This window comes from Macaca thibetana, chromosome 11 (assembly GCF_024542745.1).
Source record: "Macaca thibetana thibetana isolate TM-01 chromosome 11, ASM2454274v1, whole genome shotgun sequence".
Classification (NCBI taxonomy): domain Eukaryota; kingdom Metazoa; phylum Chordata; class Mammalia; order Primates; family Cercopithecidae; genus Macaca; species Macaca thibetana.
This window is the reverse complement of record NC_065588.1, coordinates 2,643,355-2,665,965: the sequence shown is the minus strand read 5'-3', so window position 1 is coordinate 2,665,965 and position 22,611 is coordinate 2,643,355. Positions and strand designations below refer to the sequence as shown.

At 48.3% G+C, this 22,611-nt stretch overlaps 1 protein-coding gene across 6 annotated transcripts in view; it reads right to left on the bottom strand.

Annotated features, from left to right (window-relative positions):
- Window positions 1–22,611, bottom strand: part of CACNA1C (calcium voltage-gated channel subunit alpha1 C) — a 250,474-nt gene that overhangs the window by 113,462 nt on the left and 114,401 nt on the right. For all 6 annotated transcript variants that reach the window (XM_050747023.1, XM_050747020.1, XM_050747019.1 and 3 more), the window contains 2 exons: window positions 15,618–15,778; window positions 14,356–14,581 (listed from right to left, as the gene is read on the bottom strand). In XM_050747023.1, coding sequence (XP_050602980.1) covers window positions 14,356–14,581; window positions 15,618–15,778 — 387 coding nt within the window. The remainder of the gene's footprint in view (window positions 1–14,355; window positions 14,582–15,617; window positions 15,779–22,611) is intronic.

Sequence of the window (22,611 nt, the reverse complement as noted above, 5' to 3'; positions counted from 1 at the left end):
GCCAACAGGAAGGAGGTCAGCACCCTGCCCCTTGCTGTCCTCCCCATTGTGCCTCATTCTCACAACTACACACTGCAGGTTCTCAGAGGAGCTGCCACTCTATGCTCTTTTTTTTTCCCTGTCTGGGGGGAGGGGTGTTGGTGGTGGTGTGAGTTGCCACCCTGGAGGGAGTTAATTCGAGGTGCCAGGATGACTAATCTGTTGGGGAAGAGACGGGGGCAGTGGTCAGAAGCCTGTGACCTAGCTCTGCCGGTTACCTGCTACATGTGCCTCTGGCAAGACATTTCACTTCCCTGCCTTCTGCACCCCCATCTGAAAAAATGGAGACAGCTGTAGCCCTTGCCTCATTAGGCTATTGGCAGAATTGTGTGACACGATCCACCTTTCCCCAAAGAGCCCCCTGGAGAGTGCTTGGCACACAGTTGATAAAGGTTGGTAATTATTGTTGTCGCTGTTGGTCTCTAAACAGAAAAAAAGCTTTATTATTATTTTTTTTATTTTTATTTTTCCCCATGAATGCCTGTCTGAGCTCAGCCTAGGCAGCAGCTTTCTAGCAGAGGCAGGAATTAGGTCACCCAAGGGTAAGAGAGAGTTCATGGCTCGGTGAAGTTTCCCAAGTTGACCGCGTCCTAAGAATTGTTTTTTCAAGGGCCTTTGCTCTTGAGACTCTGATTCATTAGCTGTAGTTTGGGGCCCAGATATCTTTGTTTTTAACAAGCGTTCTACAGGATTCTGATCAGCAGGTGAGTTTGGGAAATCCTAGATTGTAGCAAACCTGTCACGCCCACTGGGGCAGCTCAAAGCACGAGTCCTCTGAGTGGGCAGGAGCTCGGTCCTGAGTGGACATGGGCTTTCAGTGGGATCCCTGGGGAGGAAGTCCCCACTCCTCACAGTCCTGGGGCCTCTCTCCACTATAAATACAGAGATCCTGGCAAAATCCCTTTCTCATGAAAAAGCGGGAGGGGAAACCTACTAATGACTGCCGGATGCTGGGTGGGCGCCTGGGTGAGGGTCCGCTCAGGATCAGGAAGTGCACCGTAGCAAAAGGACACGGCCCGGAAGGGAGCAAGGGCAAGAACAGGACAATCTCATTTCCCTCTGGCCCCCTCTGGCCCACCTGCCTCCTAGGTCACTACCTTGAGAGATTCCCAGCTCATCACCAATCCAGACAGTGGATTGCTTTTGCTGCTTCTGTGAGTGACATGCAAGCCACTCCCACTGCAGCCACAGCCTGGGCTCATCTCTGCAGAGAATGGTTCCATACCAAGGGACAGAAGCAGAGGGGTCATAGTTTGGATGGCAACATGAACTTTTCACCCACCTGCAGCCTCGAGGGCACCTTTGGCCTCCACAAATCCAGCTTTTCCTCACTTCTATTTTGCCTGCCAGCCATACCCCCTCTGTTGCAGAACATTAATATACGTTTATTTGTATCTGTTCTATACAGTCTTTTTCTTTTCTTTTTTTTTTTTTTTTTGAGACGGAGTCTCGCTCTGTCGCCCAGGCTGGAGTGCAGTGGCACAATCTCAGCTCACTGCAAGCTCCGCTCCACCTCCCGGGTTCACGCCATTCTCCTGCCTCAGCTTCCCAAGTAGCTGGGACTACAGGTGCACGCCACCACGCCCCGCTAATTTTTTGTAATTTTAGTAGAGACGGGGTTTCACCATGTTAGCCAGGATGGTCTCGAACTCCTGACCTCATGATCCACCCGCCTCGGCCTCCCAAAGTGCTGGGATTACAGACGTGAGCCACCGCGCCCGGCCTATACAGTCTTATCTCACCAAAATAGGCTCTAAATTTTAGACGGCAGAAGATGGCAGGGTTTTTTCTCCCTCCATCTTCCCCATCTCTGTCCTTAAATAAATTCTGTACAACCCACTATGTGTGATGGACTGCCTGGAGCCCCTGCAGGCTAGAGGCTGTAGTGATCTGCTTAAAGAAAAAAGTAAGAGAACCTCTCTGGGGGTAGGACACCCTCCCCTCTTACAGCTAAAGCAGTTTTCCCAAGCCTGCCTGGTGATCAACACCAGTAGAGGTGGGCTGGGCACGGTGGTGGCTCATGCCTGTAACCCCCTTTGGGAGGATTGTCACTTTAGGAGGTCAAGGCAGGAGGACTGCTTGAGGCCAGGAGTTCGAGACCATCTTGGGCAGCACTGTGAGACCTCATCTTTAACAAATTTTAAAAAATTAGTTGGGTGTGGTGGCGCATGCCTGTAGTCCCGCCCACTGGGGAGACTGAGATGGGAGGATCACTTGAGCCCAGGAGTTCGAGGCTGCAGTGAGCTATGATTGCACCACTGCCCTTCATCCTGGGTGATAGAGTGAGACCCTGTCCTAAAATATTAATTAATTAATTAATAATAGAACAACAACAACAACAAAAATACCAGTGGGGTGTGTTAGCATTTCCTACATCCTGATTCCAGGTCCCTCCCTTGCACTGTGAAACCCTAATCTCTGACTCTGGGGCTGGGGTAATCCTCACGCAGCCAGTTCAACACTTGCCAATACACTGGGAGCTGGGAACCAGCAACTTTAAGCATATTTATAACAAGAATTTCCAGCTGTATCCGAGGGAAGAGTGTCTGCATGTGTGCTGAAGTCACAAATCCTCTAGAGATCCTTGGTGCGCTCAACCGTCATGGAAGATTCTGGAAAACCCTTAATGGCCATGGAAGGTTGATGCCTTCATTTTCATGAAGTAAAGAGGCATGTGGGAAATAACTCCAACTGGGATTATACCTGAGACTCAGGTATGTCTGACAGCCATGGGGACCAACGAGAGCTTGACAATCAGGTCATGGCTGCAGAGGGAGAGGGCCAGGTGCCATCAGCAAGAAAGTCTAGGGGAGGCCCCAGATGAAGGGCAGCTGTGGGGGTGGGGCCCTCCTGACCTGGGAGCCCCTTGGAATGCCTGGGGCTCCAGGGAGGAGGCAGCTGTGGGCCAGGAACAGATCCAGTCTCTAAGAGGGGAGAATGCTCCTGGGAAGGCGGAGATGGAGCATGGAAACTGGCAGGGATCTCCCAGAGCGACGGCCAAAGGCAAGGACGCGCGTGTGGACACAGAGCTGGGTCTGGAGGAGCACCCTCCGCCCACTCTCCCTGCCGCCCCTGCCTCCCTCAACCCCTGGGGTGTCTGGGAAAGTCTGAGCTGCACAACACCGGGGTTCGTGCTCTGACGGAGCTCCTGCTTCCCACCTATCACCTTTCCCATCTCCAGGAAACGAGAACCATAGCTTTTGGCTCAAAGCAAAGTCCTTGGAGTCATCTTCCTGACTCTCTCACACTCTGCATCAGCAAATCCTTCTGTGCCATCTTCAAAATGAGTCCTGACTTTGGCCACTTCCCACCGCCTCCTCATCCTCACTGCCTGGACCCCCGCTCCGGGCAGCTGCTCTCCAGGCTGCAGCAGCAGCAGGTGTTGCTATGAGGTGAGACCCACGAAGCCTCAGTCTTGCTTCAATCACCTCCCCTTCTCCTCTGGGTCAAAGCCAGAGTTCTCCCAAAGGCCTGGGAGATTCTGGCCCCAGAGCCTCAGCGACCAGCCAGCTGCACTCCCCTCCCTCGGGCCCCCTCACTCTTTCTCCAGCTCCCACACACGCTCCTGCCTGGCCAAGGCCAAGGCCAAGGCCGTGCTGCTGTCCGTCTTCAGCAGACGTCAGTGGGGCTCACCCCTTCAGCTCCTTCAGACCTCACATCTCCCCTGGCCACCGCTCTATCCCTCATCACTCTCAAAGAATAATTACTTCTTTGCTTATTGTCTATTTGCCCTCGCCAGAATATGAGGCCCTGGGAGAGGGAACCCATCTGTTACATTTATATCCTTAGAGCTTAGAACAGTGCCTGGCCCAAAGTAGGTGATGAGCAAACATTTTGTTCAGTGAATGAATGAAGCTTACTGTTCGTATGACACATCGGTACTTCCTGGAGGGAAAGGCAAGGGGCCATGGAGTTGCATGGTTGCTTCTGTGCACGTGTGTTTGTGTGCGTGTGCACTTAAGTTGAACACACTTTGCCAGTGAGAAGTAGCTGCCTGCCCCTGCTCGCATAGCCTTCCTATTCCCACAGCTTCCTTACATCCGTGGGGAGGGATTTTCTGAGATTCCTGACTGTTCCATTGCTAGACCATGCATCAGACTAATATGTATCAATTTGTCCTACAGAAAACAGAGTTTCTGTGGCTTGAGCAACCCCTGGGGTAGGATTTCCAGATCACTGTGAAGGTGTGTCACCTCTGGGGAAGAACTCACATTCTCAAATTCACTGGTCCCAGTTTTGAGGGCATAGATCAGTCTCCGTTTAAAAGATGAATTGGCACCAGCCTACTGTCTACATGAACAACACCTGGGGTGAAAGATATGTCCTGGGGATCAGTAACATAGTGAAAACATGGCTCAGACAGACAGACAGACAGAGGCATGGTTGTTTCTGCTGTTTGTCTTCAGCCTACTGTTGCTTCCCATTCAACAGGGAGAAAGATGGGGTTGGGCCCGAGGCAGGCCTGCCACCTGTCCTTTCCTTTCCTTTGCAGCAGGATAAAGAGGGCAGGCTGCTGCCCGGGGCCTGGCATCATGAGGGGTGCTCAGCTTGCTGAGCAGAAGGCTTCCATTCCTAATGTGCAAATTATCAGGGATGTGTTATGTGCTCATCTAGAAGATGAGACAAAGGAATTGCTGAAATGACGACATGGCAAAGAATGCTGATAGAGTTCAGAGGAGAAAGGCTGAATTCCGGAGCCTGGCAGGTCTTGGCTGGTAGCAGGTTGAGGGTGGGGGCTCACTATCACTATCACATGGATGAGATTTGAAGGTGTCCAGGTGGCAGCCTTTGAGGTGGGCAGGGTGACATGAAACACCACTTAAATAAAGCAGCTGGCGGTCCTGCAGGTCCTCACACTCCCTCCTCTTAATGTGGTCTGATGGCTCACACAGCTATGGCCTGAAGATTGGATGATGGCCTCCTATCCTAGAATCACCCTCTTTTTTTAGGAAGATTCACTGGTGGTAAACTAGAGGGGTTAATGGCACACTCACAATCAACTGAAGCTTTTTTCCTCATTGGTCAAAAATATGAAATACACACGCTCATACACCAAAAAGGCAAGAGCTTTGGAGAGAAGCAAGCAGCAGCAGAGCAAAGCGCTTCATGTCTGTTGGCCACAGACCTCATGGAGAAGTGGAAAAATGAAGCACTGTCTCATCAGAGTAGTGCACACACATGCCCACAGATGCCAAAGCTCACATTCAGTGCTGTGGGCTCTACAGCACCCGGTGCAGGTGTCCGGCTCTAGATCACCCCCGAGACACTCCGCCTGCGTCGCCATCCTTGGCATCAACTTTCCCTTCCCATTCTCTGGCTGCTGGAATCATTCTCGCCAAACTGTGCGTCCTTGCTCACCCCATCCCCCATCCGACCCACTCGGCTCACTGTTTTATCCTTAAAGTACAGCACATGTGAGGGCTTTTCATCACATCAAGTTCTCTGCCACCTAAATTCTCTCCTTCCCTCTACCTTCCTACTCCCAGCCTCCCTTTAAGCCCTCTCACTTGCTGACCGCCATGTCACTTCTGCTACCTCTTCCCTCTGCCTCTCCTGATTTAAGTTACCACCATCTGTTCAGAAACCCTTTTATCTCCATTTGTTTCCCCTTCTCTAGGTCTGTCTCTGGGTTTGGGGCTCTGTGGAATTCTTCCTCCTCTTCTATAATATAAAGAGACCTGAGCCTTCCTTGAACTGGGACTTTCATCTCGTGAACCTTTTGCTTCAAAGAACTCAGGGCCAGCTCCTTTACCTTTATTCTAGGTACAGAGCAGAGCATGGAGCTTGCCATAAATAAGAGATCTTCAAAATAACAGTAGCCACCACTTTCAGATGCTCTGCAAATGTTCCACCCTGTTCTCTCTGTGTTCCAGAGAAGGTCATAACTGACTTTGATACCTGCCCAAAATGCTCTCATCCTGAAGGCTAAAAAAAAATTCTTGGTTTCGGTGGCAAGTGATCTATTGTTAAAAGAGTATTTATAAAGCAATCTCCTGTGGTGAATCTGTGTGGCTGGGGCTTCATGGGAGGCAATGGAGTGAGGAGGAGTGAGAGTCAGCTGAGGCCACCTGGGGAAGCAGGTAGCATCCATCCAGCGAGTGAGCACAGGAGTGGGTGTCCTCAGAGCAGAGCTTCCGTCAAGTTGAGCCCTGGCCCCTTAAGACACAATAGAACTGGGAGGGATTAGTATGCTCAGAGGTGGAACTGTATATGCTGGGCTAGGCCTGGAGGAATCAAACAGAATTCTAGAGTATTTTGGTCTGGGATAGCCTGGGCCTCATCTACCGGCTCAGTTTCTACTGGTACCTGCCCCAGCTCCCGTCCCTTCTAGCAGGCTGGGAAGACCATTTTGTGGTTTCACTTTTGAGGCAAGGGCTGACTTGGTTAACAAGTTCAAAGGTCTTGTCTTCCCTGTTTGCAGCAGATGTCTTGGTCACATTGAGAACGGAACCTGCATGGGGAGTGTAATCTGGTCAAGAGGGCAAGGTGGTCTGGCCTGGACCTGGGGATGGCCTTAGCAGTGTGCTTCTCTGAGCTTCTGGGCCACAGGGCCCTAGTCACCCAGTGTCACCTAGTTGGCCCCTCCAACCACAGTTGTGTCAGGGCTAGGGAGTCATCCTCACCTGCATCTTCTTAATCTTTCTCCTAGTAGGTGACACGAGTCCATTTCCATTCCAGAGGAGAACCACCCATTGTGTTGACAGCCACACTGCAGGCTCTGGAGTCTGAGCTGCTTTTGCCATAGACTCCTGCCAGGGACCTGGGCCTCTGCCAAACAGACCTCCTTAATAATGGCCCTCAATGAGCTCAGAGGCTCCAGGGGGCCTGAGAAGAGTGGGGGCTAGAAGGTGATGGGAGAGCTGGGAAGGTGTGGGCTGGATCTGCTGCTCGAGGCCAGATGCTGGTGGGGACACGAAGACATTTCGAGCCTGGGGGATGTGCTAACGGCTCTCACCCGGAGCTCCGTGGGGCCCATATGTGGCCAAGATTCGGGAGCCAATCCATCTGTGCTGAATCAGCCCCAGCTCCCACTGCAAGGCCTGGGAAGGGAGCTTCAGGGGAGGAGCAGCAGGAGAAACAAAGAGGGATTGAAGGTGTGAGAGGGAAAACAGCAAGTGCTAGAGGGGCCTCACTGCACGTGAAAACCAAGTGTGTCAAAAATGAGATGCGATTAGTAAGCTGGTATCACGTCCGATTGAATCTGTCTGAAGCCCTTCTCCCACCCCTCAGAATATGTCAGACTGGGCTGACAAAGAGTAGACAAACTGGATATTGAATCTGGGCAGCACTGAGAGCCACAGGTGGAAGAACCCAATCCATTATGAGGCTGGAAGGCCCACCGTACTGGGGCATTTACTCAAAGAAGACAAAGATTCTGGCCATGTGTATGCCCCACTGTTCTCAATGGGCAGGAATCTCATCTTCCTCAATCTTTTCTATTAAGTAATTTTCTTATAGTCTAGTACAGTCTTCCTGGCCTTTTTTTTTTTTTTGTCTTGAAACAATAAGATGAATGATACGCATACGTGTAGCGTACTCCTTAAGGTGTTCTCAGGTTTTGACAAAACACAAAAAATATATGTAAAGAATTCATTTTCCTCATAATGACATATCAAAGACATCTGCTCCCTTCAGGCATCATGGATGAGTAGTAAGTCCACCCACTCATAGAAGCATTTTGTAATGCAAGTGACCGAGTGATGCTATTGTGTTACAAGGACAATATTGTTTTTTTTTTTTTTTTTTGAGGCGGAGTCTTGCTCTGTCGCCCAGGCTGGAGTGCAGTGGCCGGATCTCAGCTCACTGCAAGCTCCGCCTCCCGGGTTCACACCATTCTCCTGCCTCAGCCTCCCGAGTAGCTGGGACTACAGGCGCTGCCACCTCGCCCGGCTAATTTTTTTGTATTTTTTAGTAGAGACGGGGTTTCACCGTGTTAGCCAGGATGGTCTCGATCTCCTGACCTCGTGATCCACCCGTCTCGGCCTCCCAAAGTGCTGGGATTACAGGCTTGAGCCACCGCGCCCGGCAATTGCTTTATTTTTTAAAGAAACTATTCACGAACTTTGGAATTTCAGCTCTCAGTAATAAATTACTTACTATACACCGTCCAGCTGCTCTGGATGTACCAGTGTGTCATGACCTCAGGGTGGAGAACCACTGATTGAGATCCCTGTTCCCGACTCTTGGGCAACGGGCCCTGGGTGAGGGAAGAGCAGCCTGGAATTCTAGAATTCTAGAAAGGGAGCCATGAATCCATGTGTCCACCAAGCATTATACTACTCTGAATAAACAGCCTGTCTTGCATTGACATTACCGCTTTTCAAACATACACAGATGTGTAGGAATTTAAATTTAAAAGCTTTACTGAATTCATAGTAGCTCTTACCTTGATGTGTTTTCTCAGTCAAAAACTATCAAAAGTACCATCTTGACAGAATTAGAGACCACAGTATGGAGAAGACAGTGGAGATGTAAGAATCAAGTTTTTTGGCTGGGCAAGGTGGTCAGCCAAGTGGGAGGCTCTCTTAAGACCAGGAGTTTCAGACTAGCCTGGGCAATATAGTGAGACCCCATCTGTACAAAAAATAAAAATATCAGCCAGACATGGCACTTATAGTGCCAAGTTACTTGGGAGGCTGAGGCAAGGGGGTAGTATCACTTGAGCCCAGGAGTTTGAGGCTACAGTGAGCTATGATTATGCTACCACACTCCAGCCTAGGTGACAGAGTGAGATCCTGCCTTGACAAAAGAAGAGGGAAGAGAAGAAGAAAAGGAATAAGAAGAAGGAGGAGGAGGAGGAGGAGAGTAGGAGGAGGAGGAAGAGGAGGAGGAGGAAGAGGAACAGGAGGAAGAGGAACAGGAGGGGAAGGAGGAGGAGGAGAAGGAGGAGGAGAGGAAGAGGAGGAGGAAGAGGAGGAGGAGGAGGAGGAAGAGGAGGAGGAGGTGGAGAGAAGGAGGAGGAGGAGAAGGAGGAGAGAGGAGGAGGAGGAGAGGAGGAGAAGGAGGAAGAGGAGGAGGAGGAAGAGGAGGAGGAGGTGGAGAGAAGGAGGAGGAGGAGTAGGAAAAGGAGGAAGAGGAGGAGGAAGAGGAGGAGAAGGAGGAAGAGGAGGAGGAGGAAGAGGAGGAGGAGGAGGAGGAGGAGAGGAGGAGGAGGAGGAGGAAGAGGAGGAGGAGGAAGAGGAGGAGGAGGAAGAGGAGGAGGAGGAGGAAGAGGAGGAGGAGGAGGAAGAGGAGGAGGAGGAGGACGAGAAGGAGGAGAGAAGGAGGAGGAAGAGGAGGAAAGGAGGTGGAGGAGAAGGAGGAGGAAAGGAGGAAGAGGAGGAAAGGAGGAAGAGGAGAAGGAGGAGGAGGAGAAGGAGGAGGAGGAGGAGGAGAGGAGGAGGAAGAGGAAGAGGAGGAGGAAGAAGAAGAAGCAGAGGAGAAGGAGGAGGAAAGGAGGAAGAGGAGGAGGAGGAGAAGCAGGAGGACGAGGAAGAGGAGGAGAAGGAGGAAGAGGAGGAGGAGGAATAAAGTTTTCCAAATGCACATGAAGGGCAGTATTTTAGGAGAAGAAAGCAGACCAAGAGCAGCAGTAGGAAATTAGGCCAGTGGTTCTTCAATTGAGGTCGGTCATTGGACCACCAGCATGGAACTCTCTGGGAGTTGCTGGCCAAAATCTCTAGAGATGAGCTCCTTAATGAGCTCCTTCATGGGTTCAGCTAGGTTTAAGAATTGCAATCACTGGTTCAGACTACATTGTAAAAATAAAAAAAAAAAGAAGACATTTCTTCTACATATGAGTAGCAGCCAGACGTTGCAAAGTATTTTCCAAGATATTTTAAAAGAAGAAGAACACATGCACTTGTCTGATGGCAGGACCATGCACAGATGACTCATTTCAAGGTTCAGCTGAAGGGACCACAATGTCTACTCCCAGCCCATATTTTAGGCATTTTTCTTGGTCACTGTCACCCAGTCCCAAGGCTGGGGCTGGAGACAGGCTTATGGGATTTCCCAACCTCATTAGTCTCTTTGTTGCTTTCCGAAAACCCCCAGAGGCTTTGGAGACTTGAAAATAGGAAGATGACGGCCTTTGCCAAAGTCACTTTCAATTAGACAAGGATTTTTTTTTCTGTTTATAGACTTCATAGAGATCTGATAATACTACTACTCTTTCTTGTGGAGGGACTACAGGAAGCTCTCTGATTAAGATAGACTTTGAAAAATGGTTTCTTGGCAATATCTTCAGATTAGAAATAAATTGGTGATTAAAAATAGAATGAATGTTAAATCTTTTCAAGATGTCATAACAATATATAGCAGCAAGATTTCTTTTCTATAGAAATATATATATATATATAACCCAAAACAGGGACTTTTGAGAATTATTTAAGAGGCATTGAAAACTCCAAGTTAAAAATAGCTTTTACCAGACCCCAGGAGGAGCAAGTAGAATCGGCAATTATCTAACAAGAACCAGGGCATAAAGATCCTTTAAGTCCTGTCTCAGGGAACTAGATAAGACAGGTCAGCTCTCAGCTCTACGGTGCACAGCAGTGGTTAGGAGCACAGCACCTCAAGTCAGACCCACAGACCTGCCTTGCCTTTTAATCCCAGTGTTACCTCTGAGCAGTTTTGTGACCTTGGGCAACTGACAACTCTCTAAGCCTCAGTTTCTCATCTGCAAAATGGGAATAAGAATAGTAGCAGCCTGCCCTCATCCTCAAGTAGGTAGTTGGGAGGATGACTCAAGCTAACATTCGCAGGCCTCTGGCTCACCCTGTCTGGCACAGAGTAAGCACTGGTGCATGGTAATCACTGCTGTTATAAGGATTTCTATCACTTTTACTGTAAACCAAGGACTTTCTGTAATGCCAACATATTCAGGACACTTAGGAAGAGCTCTCTTTCGATGGGGTCAGACAGGGAAAGAAGGCTGTTGCTTAGGAGCATTAAACTTCTGGATTTTAATCGTGCGTATCCGTTAAGTCCCTCATCTGAGATTCAACCTTCTCCAGGAGCTATCTCCTGCTCCCAATTTCTCACAGCAGGTAATTCCGGCACCCACCACACTTTGCCAGCTCATTATATTCTGTCTTAGATTTTCCTTTAATCTCTTCATGTGCACAAACTCCATCTCCCCAACCAGACTATAGGTTTAGTTCATGCCATACACCTTATTTTTTGATTTTTTCCATCTCTCTGAGCTCAATACACAGTATATACATGGTGGGTAAATAAGTAAGAATAAGAGTATGTGAATATGTAGGTCACTATTAGCTCTCTTCTCCTTCTTCCTTCTAATAATAGCAGTCATAATATTAGATTAATAATAAAAGCTTCTGCATGTTGAGTCCTTTCTGTGCACTAAATGAAACACTTTAAATGCCGACCTCCCTGGACCGTCTACAACACCATGTGACCATGCTCTGGGTGTCTGCCAAGAGAATTGTGATGAGAAGAGTAATACCTAGGGACACTTTCCAGCCTCACTTAGCCAAGTTCAGAAACATGGTCTGAGCGATCAGCTCCAGATCCTGAGCAGAAGACAGCAACCTCCATCCTTTTTCACCCATCACAATCCAGCTGATGGTTTTAGAGCTCCTGTTATCAAAGCTTCCCCAAAGCAGAGATTTTGGGAGCTCCCAAAGCAGAATTTTAAGGACAAGGGATTTGTACCTTTGAGGGGCACAGGCTGAAAATTCCTTCCAACTGTTTCCTGTCTGTCTTCTAAGGTTGACCATAATGCACATTAAGAAATGTATATTATACTGCAAGTCAAGTCTGTATTTCAACTTTTTTTTTTTTTTGAGACAGAGTCTCGCTCTGTTGCCCAGGCTGGAGTGCAGTGGCACGATCTTGGCTCACTGCAAGCTCTGCCTCGCGGGTTCACGCCATTCTCCTGCCTCAGCCTCCCAAGTAGCTGGGACTACAGGCACCCGCCACCACGCCTGGCTAGTTTTTTTTGTATTTTCTTTTTAGTAGAGACAGGGTTTCATGGTGTTGGCCAGGATGGTCTCGATCTCCTGACCTCGTGATCCGCCCACCTTGGCCTCCCAAAGTGCTGGAATTACAGCCGTGAGCCACCACGCCCGGCCGACCCTCTGATGTTTTTCTATTCTATTTCATTCTTTCTTTAAAAATGATGCTTGAGAGAATGTGAAGAAATTGGAACCCTTATACATTGCTGATGGAAATGTAAGATGCTTTAGTGTCTTTGGAAAACAGTTTGACAGTTCCTCAAAATCTTAAACATATTGTTACCAAATAATCTAGAAATTCCACTCCGAAGTATGTATCCAAGAAAAACAAAAGCGTATATCTATAGAAAGACTTGAACATGAATGTTCATAGCAGCATGATTCATAGGAGCCAAAACATAGTTATAACCAAATGTCCATCACTGACAAATGAATAACCGAAATGTAGTATATCCATCAATGGAGTATTATTCACCATAAAAGGAAACAAAGTACTGATCTATGCTACAACATGTATGGCCCTTGAAAACGTTATGCTAAGTCAAAGAGGCCATCACAAAAACACATATTACAAGATTTCACTCATATGAATGGTCCAAAATAGGCAACTCTATAGGGACATAAAGTGAATTTGGTTCTGGGAGGGAAGATGGGGGGAATGTGGAGTGGGTATGGAGTTTCTTTCTGGGGTGATGAAAATATTCTACAACTAGAACCTGGTGATGGTTGCATAACTGCTAATATAAAAAACAATTAAATTACAAATTTAAGGGGTAAATATATGGGGTATGAATTATATTTCAGTAGAGCTGTTTTAAAATGATGGTTGTGATCCAATAAATTGATTCCACCACTCCCAGTGGTCACAAGTCAGGTGAAAACCATTGTCCTAGAGAATGGTGCCCCTCGGCCCTGTCCTCATCATGAGAGTCACTGCCTGGCCTAGACAGTGAGGGAGATGGCCCGCTGTGGGTAGGTGCTGGACTGATATATGGAGGGGTGGCCATGTGGACAGAGGGTGAACGCCATCTGCAGTGCAGTGTCCACAGCCCTTTACAGTGGCTGGATCTTGATCACGTTTTCAGCAGAACTTGTCCTGCTAGAAGACTACATTTCTCAGCCTCCCTAATAGCTCAGGTGCCCAAGAACAGAAGCCCTTGCTGAAATTTCTGGAAGATTTCTTCCAATTTGTTTCATTGTGTTAAAATAGACATAACATAAAATTTACCATCTTAACCTTTTTTTTTTTTTTTTTTTTACTGTAGAATTCAGTAGTGCTAAATACATTCACACGCTTGTGAAACCACCACCACCCTCTACCTCCAGAACCCTTCTCACCTTGCAGAACTGAAGCTCTGCACCCATTAAACACTGACTCCCCACTGCTCCCTCCCGGCAGCCCTGGGCGCCCACCACTCTGCTTTCTGTCTCTATGAATCTGACTACTCTAAGAGCTGCGTATAAATGGAATCATACAGTATTTGTCTTTCTGTGACTGGCTTATTTCACTTAGCATAATGTCCTTAAGTTTCATCTACTTTGTAGCATGTGTCAGGATTTCCTTCCTTTTTAAGACTGAATAATATTGCACTGTATGTACAGACCACATTTTAAAAATACATTCATCTGTCTAAGGCAGTTGGGTGTGCAAATATCTCTTTGAGATCCTATTTCAATTATTTTGGGCATATACCCAGAAGTGGAATTGATGGATGAGGGTAATTCTATCGTTAATGTTTCTAGGAACTATCATACCATTCCCCACAGTGGCTGCATTTTACACTCCCACCGACAGTGCACAAGGGCTCCAGTTTCTCCATGTCATTGCCAACCCTCAGGATTTTCAGGGTTTTCGACAGCAGCAGTCTTAATGGGTGTGTCTGGGAGTGACTTCTGGGAGTGGAGAGGCTGACTTGGCCAGGGTGGTCAGCCCTTCTGCTCCTTTCTACTCTTCCCACCTCCAATTTGAATGTGATGGCTCAGTCTCCAGAAGCCAACTTATGACCCTGGAGAGGAATCAGCACCAAGGCTGGTGAAGCACAGGAGAAGAGACTGAGTTCCTGACCCTTTTCCGGAAGCCACCTCAGCTAGCTGCCTCTGGACTTTCTTTCTGTGGCTGAGTAAGTCCCTAGCTTGCTTACACTACTGAGTTGAGTCTCTGGTATTAGCAGCCAGAGGAATTTCCAAATGATGTGCCATCTAAATGAGCACAAACTCCCCCCATTGCATGTGAACTTCAGAGACACCCTTTGAGGAAGAACAGCCCTGCTCCCACCCAGGCCTTGCCACCTCCCTTGCCCTCTGGAAGAACTTCTCCCTGAGTCCCCTCTCCAAAGTGAGAGGAGATGCCCGGTACCTCGTGATCTTGAATATCCTCAGCAACCGGACGCATCGGAGCACGGAGATGCCCAGTGGGGACATGATCTTGGTCTCTACCAGGATGGTCTCCAGGATGCCGCCACACACGACGAAGCAGTCAAAGCGGTTGAAGAGGGACACGAAGTAGGCCTGCAGGCCCAGGCTGTACATCTTCAGGAGCATCTCTGCCGTGAACAGCGCCAGCAGGGCCTTGTTCGCCGTGTCTGGCGGGCCCAGGAGAGGGATGAGATCCGAGCAGGGCCAGAGGAGGGCAGAGAGGGAGGCAGGGAAAGGAAATATAGTAATTATCTCCACTGGAAAAAAGATGCCCCATGACACTGCTCCCATCCACCTTGGCCAAAACAGAACAGTTAGGGCCAAGCCAGTGGGAAAGGGCTCTCTCGTCTTAATCATAACAGACATTTACTGAGCATCTCTCATGCGCCATAGGCTCAGCACACACAAGCTCTACTCCTCATAGCAGGCCTGTGGAGATGGCACCACCATCGTCATGCCCATTTTCAGAGATGAGAAAGGAGGTTCAAAGAGGTGAGTAATCTGCAGGCCAAACAGCCAACAGTTGTGGTTCAAAGAGGTTCAAAGGAGGTTCAAAGAGGTGAGTAATCTGCAGGCCAACAGCTGCACTGAGTCCAACTTCTCCACCACCAGACCCCCTGCCTCCCAGGACTCTGGAATGCAGCTGTGGAGGATGAAGCCAGGTCTTCTTGACTGCCCAGCAATGATGATGAGGCCTGGCTAGCAGGACCCTCGTCTAGGGGCCCAAGGAAGGATAACGAGAACGAACGACCCATTGAAGACAGCTCCTTGTGCTCAGGCCCTATTCTCTTCTCTGCATTTTTGCTCATTCCATCCTCACGTGTTCTGGTTAAGGCCACCTCGGGGCTGCAGGAAGGCCCCCAGGTATTTAAAATCCATGCTGGGAAGTTGGCAGCCAGGGGTCTGAGATAGGCAAACAAGCTGTAGCCCCTTTCCTCATCACCCGGGCCCACCAGTGACTTTGGGGCAGGCTGATGGTGTGGACCCAGTCAGGGAAGCCGTATCTGTTTTTAACAAGGTAGTGCATTTTATTGTGGGGTTTTGGAACTGCTAGGCCCTTGTTATCTCCAGCATAGCACCTGCCAAGAGCCCTGACCACTGTCTGCTTTCCCATCCACCTTCTGCCTGTGGTTATGCCCTCCCCTGGGCCTAGGGGCTGAGTTACCAGGAGGAAACCAGGGCAGAGCTGGGGCCGCCGCTCACCTTGGACTTCCGTGAGCCAGTGGGGCTGGTTGTAGTGCTCAGAGGCAATGGTGAGCGTGTTGAGGAACACCAGGAATATCACCAGCCAGTAGAAGACATTAGACTTGACCGCGGCACGGCACTTTCTTCTGCAGAACCGATTCCACCGGCGCCAGTAGCGGCTGGAAAGGGGACAAGGAGAGAAGGGTGGGGATGGCTGTGAATTCAGGTTTCCTCCAACCCAAGATGCAGCCCCATGGCTCTTCTCACCCCTCACTGACCTGGCCTTGCTAGAACAGCCCAACCTGGTGGCAAGGAGCCCAGCTTCTCACCCAGCTAACCAGGCCCTGCCACCTTGGGGATGCCCCTGAACTCCTCCAAGCTTTAGTTCTCCCATCTGTGAAACGGGAAGAGGGCCAACCTCATGGGGTTATTGTGGGGATGGATCAAATACCTTTTAATGCATCTGGCTGTTTTGAAGTTGAAGGTGCTCAAGTTTTTTAAAAAAAATTTTTGTAAAACGGCATTCTTAGAAATAGTATTGCAAGCAATAAGAGCGTTCTTTTTCTTTTTTTTGAGACGGAGTCTTGCTCTGTCGCCCAGGCTGGGGCGCAGTGGCCGGATCTCAGCTCACTGCAAGCTCCGCCTCCCGGGTTTACGCCATTCTCCTGCCTCAGCCTCCCGAGTAGCTGGGACTACAGGCGCCGCCACCTCGCCCGGCTAGTTTTTTGTATTTTTTAGCAGAGACGGGGTTTCGCCGTGTTAGCCAGGCTGGTCTCAATCTCCTGACCTCGTGATCCGCCCGTCTCGGCCTCCCAAAGTGCTGGGATTACAGGCTTGAGCCACCGCGCCTGGCTAATAAGGGCGTTCTTAGTAACAGTTGTGGAGGGGCCCAGTACCACGTCGGGCACTTCTCATGCCTTCTCTCCAATTCTTTCAGTAACTCTGCAAAACATGCATCATGCTGATTGTTGTGGAGGAGAAAACTACGGCCCGGGGAGGCTGCACCTCGACCAACATCACAGGCCAGAGCCAGGCGTGGGTTTCTGCCCAGCCTCCTGGCCCTGACTCTGCGTGCTGCATCCTTATGGTAGAAGGGGTTCATCTGGAGCACAGGCTCTTTGTTCTTCTGGGTTATAGAATCTTTCCAGAATCTGATCAGCGTTTAGATCTGCCTTTCAGAAACATGGGCACACACCCACACCCACACCTTTCCATGTGAGCCCATGCAGCACACAGACCCCTTAAAGCTCACTCATGCTCCGTGGACTGTTCCCAGTGTCCTGGTTCAGGGGCCTTTGTCAGTGATTCTCAAACCTGGCTACACAGAATTACCTAGGGAACCCTCCCCAGAACCCCACTGGTCCGCAAGCCCCAACACCAAACCAATTAAGTCTGATTCTCTAGGGGGTTGGGTATTTTTAAGGTTCCCCAGGTGGTTCTAATGTGTAATGATGGTTGAGAACCACTGGCTAAGATGATCCTGAAGAAACACCTTTTAAGATTCTATGGTGGAGGCGTTTTCGTTTTCCTGATACAGAGAACATATTTGGTTGAATTCAGTAGACGACACGGTTAATAAATGGCTACCGTGTGCAAGGAGAGAGGAACCACAGCTGAGGAAGTGCTGAGGAGGAGACTGCAGGGGCCATGCTGAAGGCTTGGGGAGGGGGAAAGGACATGATCAGGTTGGATTGGAACACGCCACAAAAACAGCCCCTCTGTCACCTTCCAGACCAGGGAGAGTATGAGGAATTCTCTTCCTGTTCTCCAGGTTAGAGATGATGAAGGCAATAGATTTATTAATGGCAAAGACGACATGGAGCTGGCAGCAATTTTGGAGGCAGAATCAACAGGCCCTTGAGAGGAGAGGATGTGCAGAATAAGAGAGACAGGTATGGAAGGGAGGCCCACATTTTTAGCTGGGGCGATTTGGGAGAGCGGCACGGAGGGCCAGAGGAGGGGGAGTAGAGCTCCAGGCAGAGGGGTCAGCTGTGAGAAGCATGGGGTGCTGAGCTCTGCACATGGCTTTGGGGCACCTGTAGGGCTTGTACGCAGACCCACCAGGCATAGAAGACGAAGCTCCTGCTTGGGTAATGAAGGCAGGAGGAGAAATAAAGTAGAATCCTGGTGATAAAGTCCATGAATATCTGTATTTTTCCATAAAATGATCTCCTTTCTATGAATCTCTCTAGTCTAGACAGACATTCCTCTAAATAAGCATGCAGAATCTGCCTCAGGGCAGAGATTTCAACCCTCACACTGCAGCCCATTAGTGGGTCATGAAATCTATTGAGTAGGTCATGCCTGGCACTGAATAAAGGAATAGAGTGGAAAATATCACAGTGCCTGTCATATCATAAGGAAACTGCTTTTTAAAGTAAGCAGTAAGGAAAATATTTTTTACATAAAACTTTGTTTCCGGGGTATGTGTGTGTGTGTGGCATACTAAGTCTGGATGTGAAAACTGGCCCTCCACCTCAGCACGAGGAAGCTGAACTGAGGTCCTGTATTCTAAATCAGAGTCCGTGGCATGAGTCCGTTTCTCCAGCCTTCCTGCCAGAGACGACCATCAAGCCTCAGTGTCACCTCCTGGGTCAGGTTATGCTGGTGGTAGAACAGCAAGTCCCATCTGTGTGAACCTGCTGGTCTGTGAATGGCCTATTCCTTTCCAGCCCCTGGGCACGTAGCAGCACCACACGTGGGTGTGCCCCTGTGCTGTGTGCACTGCCCTCAGCCTTGGTCCTCTACTTCCAGAGCAGAAGGCCCTCCAAACATCAGCAAACTCCAAGATGCTAGCGACAACTAGTGTTCCAAGGTTCCAGGATGTGGACCTCAGCTGTTACGGATCCCTGCACCCACCCACCCCCAAAATTGCCTCTTGGAGTAGCCTGACTTCATCCACCTTTCTATTCTGTCGTTTTTCTATCGATGGTCTGCAGAAAATCCTGTTACCAAGCCTTTGCTAAATCTAGGATGAGGTTAAGAGAACGAAGAGTAATCTAAGAAGGGTACTCTTTCCTCAGGACTGCAGGGAGAACTTAGTTTTTGGCCTGAGGAGCGGGGAGGGGAGAAAGGATTAATCCGGGCAGTGTTCTGCTCTGCCTTGAAGGCCATCTCCAGTGAGGGCCACACCTTACACGGGACACTTGCCTACCACTTGGGGGAAAATCCACTACACAGGGAAGCAGGCCACCCGGTGTAAAATATGGTTTCTAATCTGTATACTGACGAGATATCTGCACTCCTATGTTCACTGCAGCACTATTTACAATAGCCAAGATACAGAATCAACCAAAGCGTCCACCAGCAGATGAACGGAGAAAATGCGGTACGTGCACACACTGGAATATTGTTCAGCTATAAAAAAGAATGAAATTCTGTCATTTGCAACAACATGGATGGAACTGGAGGCCATTATATTAAGTGAAATAAGCCAGGCACAGAAAGACAAATTGTGATATTCTCACTCACATGTGGGAGCTAAAAATTAAAGCAATTGAACTCATGGATACAGAGAGTAGAATGATGGTTACCAGAAGCTGGAAAGGGTAGTGGAGATGGTAAATAGGTGAAAAAATATAGTTAAATAGAATAAATATGATGTAATATTTGATCATACAATATAGGAGAGAAGGATGGTGACTACAGTCATAATTTATTGTATATTTTAAAATAGCTAAAAGAGTGGAATTGGAATGTTCCTAATGCAAAGAAATGATAAGTGCTTGACGTGAGGAATACCCCAATAACCCCGGTTTGATTTTTACACATTTTACACCTGGATCAAAACGTCACATGCACCCCATAAATTATACACCTATTAGTGCCCATAGTCATTAACAATTTAAAAAGTTACGATTTCTAAATGCACTTTGGGATTCTTGCACCCCCAGACATACTGCCCTGGATCCGAGGGAGGATGGTGGAGGGTGGACGGAGGGACAAAGGAATGAGACAATGAGTACCAGATGGCCCTCTTGAGAGGAGACCTCTGAAGTTTGCCAGATCTTGATACTAAACCGTCTTATCTTGCAGGGCATGCCACCGCTTCTTTCCTGTGATTGTGATTATTAATATTGTACAGAAATTTGGCAAGTAGTTTTTTCCCCTAAAAAATGAATTTTCAGGACAAACTCATATCTGATCTTAAACAGCTGACAGTGAAGTTTGCAAAGAACATGTTTTAAATAGATACAATCTCAAGTTCCAGAAATCACTGATAATTGTTATTCAGAGTCCAAGGCAATCAAGGTTGCTTTCTTTACGGTATGTAGAGCTGTCTTAGAGTGGGTTTAATATGAGAACTTGATTATGCCCCTCTTTCCTCATGCTTGGGGGTAGTGGGTATGGGTGCTGGGTTGTCAGGCCTGTCCCATGGGTCTGGAGCTGCTCTACAGAGACCCCTGAGGAGTGGCCGGAGTGGACAGGATGGTGTCCCTTTAAACTGGGGTGCTCCTGAGCAGACCCATTTGGGAGAGTCACATGGATTTGGGCTGGGGTGGGGGTGGGGTAATTACTATCCAGAGAAAGTATTTAAAGATAATTATACACCTCCCACTCTTCAAAATATAGCTTTGCTTGACAACTGGTTTCCTGGCAACACTTCCTACTGTATAATAAATGTAATGGTTTATTAGAATGTGTAAATTTATTTGTGTTTACAGATGCATGGAGGATACAGAAATTAAATGATAAAATAGGGAGGAGAAATTTGCCTGCTATTCATGTTCCCTTCACACTAACTGGAAGTCATTTTCTCTAAAAATAGAACCTTCCATATGTAGACACAGGAGAGAGGGATGGTTACGAATGGGTCTCATCTATGTCTCTAAACTTTGAGATCACTGCATTCCCAGGGGAAACTTCTGCTCTCGCAGCCCCAGCTCCGCCTGCCCTTCTCCCTACATTGGACCTTCCTCTTGCCTGTCCAGCTGCACGGCAAGTCCTCCCAGCTACCGGAAACTCCACCTTTGCTCCATCCTCTCTGTCCTGCCCCTCCTGTGGGGCTCACACGGAGTCCCAGCTTCTCCGTGATGCATGCTTCTAGTCTTCTCAGCCTGGGCACTCTCCAGTGCTTACTGTCTGCATTACTCATTTTAGTTACACATTCAAGAAATAGTTACTAAACATGACCATGGAAGGGTACCAGATACCCACCAGCTAGCACAATGCTCTCAGGCCTCCTCTGTGTAAAACCTACCCGGAGACACAGACCACTAAGTGAGCAGTCACAGCAGGGCCTAAGTGCTGGGCGGGTCCACGAGGAAGTACACAAAAGGACACCTTAGGCAAGAAGGGTCCCCAGAGGAAACGACTTACCATTTCCTTGTATTGTCAGTTACCTTGTGTTTGTATGGTCCTGCCTCTCCACGGAGCTCACAAGACCCACGAAGGAATGGGGCTGTGTCTTACACTTGCTTACAGACCCACGGGACTCAGCCCAGTCCATCCTGCACAAGAACCCCTGGCTGACGGCATGGCTGAGCAGCAGAGATGAGCTCTACGCAAATGGACCACCTCCCTCTGGAAGACAAGGCTGAAGATTCCCGGAGCTCTTGTGAACCAGGGCTCAGGGTGGAGGTGAGGAGAGGGCAGTGCTCATACCTAAAACAGTTTGCTTGATACGCAATGGTGGACAGGCATCTGGAATCGTAGACAACATCAAAATGATGGGCCCTGCAGGCTCCTTCTAGTGGCTAGAGTAAGTTTCCAATTTTTTTTTTTTTTTTTTTTTTTTTACCAGAACCAACAACAAACAGCACAGAAAATCATTAAGTTTAATTCTCTTGTAAATAAGTAACTTTACGAAGGACTATTAGAGATTGGGGCAAATTTGGATTTGTGCCTTGTTGCTGATGGCATGGCAGAATTGGAGAGAACACTGGAAGCACATTTCACTGAAGACTGGGCAAGCCAGTCCTCCCAATTTTAGAACCCCGTGAGGTTCACTTCAGAACTCCGTAAAGTTGAGCTCCAGAAACTCCAACTTGTCTAATTAATCCCTCCAGGTTGCAAAAGACTTCCTGCATCATTTGTTTCCTAACTGTTTACATTCTATTCTGAACAGTGAGCTCTAGATGCCACAAATCTCTTATTTTAACTAATTCCTCTAAGTGAAAACCTGGATTACCAAGGGAATACTCTACGATGCCTGTAATATACTATGGCTGTAATCCATTAACTGGCCAAATTTTCCCTAAAGGTTCCATTCCTATACTTCCTTTAAAGAAACATGACTTTGGATCATTCTGTTTTGCAAATGGAATAGGCCAGTTTGAGACTCAAATTCCATTATCTGTAATTGTTCAACTGTTTCACCTAACTTGAGAAAATGATTAGGAATCCTTTCAAAATGTTGGTGGCATTTTCAATCTATTTGTAGCCTTTGATATTCCCTAAGCAGATACCATCAGTGAACTGCTGAATCCAGATCAGACAGCTGCTGGGTGATACCTGCTCATGTGTGAAACCTCCAGGGCCATGTGGCCTTGTGTGGCAGCTGCTAGCAACATGCAGCTACTGTGCATGGGAAACGTGGTCAGTCCAGACTGAGATGTGCAGTACCGGCAAAACACACTGAATTTCAGACTTAGCACAAAAGCATGAATGCAAAATAGCTCATTAATACTTTTTATATGAATTACATATTGAAATAGTAATGTTTTAGAGACACTGGTTTAAATCAAAGAAATTTCCTGTTTCTTTTTATTTTTTAACCTGCCTACTAGAACATTTTTAAAAGTACATATGTGGCTTGCATTGTATTTCTGTTGAATAGCATGCCTCTAGAGTTATGCACTCTGTGGATACACTAGCTATACAGGAACAGGGTTTACTATTCCTGGGCAGAACCTCATCACTAGGATGGCACAGGGATCGGCAGCAGAGCCCCTGGGTATGAGTTCTGACTCAGCCATACTAGAGCCCTGTGACCTGGGCCTCTCAAAGCCTCAAGATCCTCATCTGGAAATGAGTTTCGATGATAGTGCCAACCTACTAGCTGCAAGCCTTT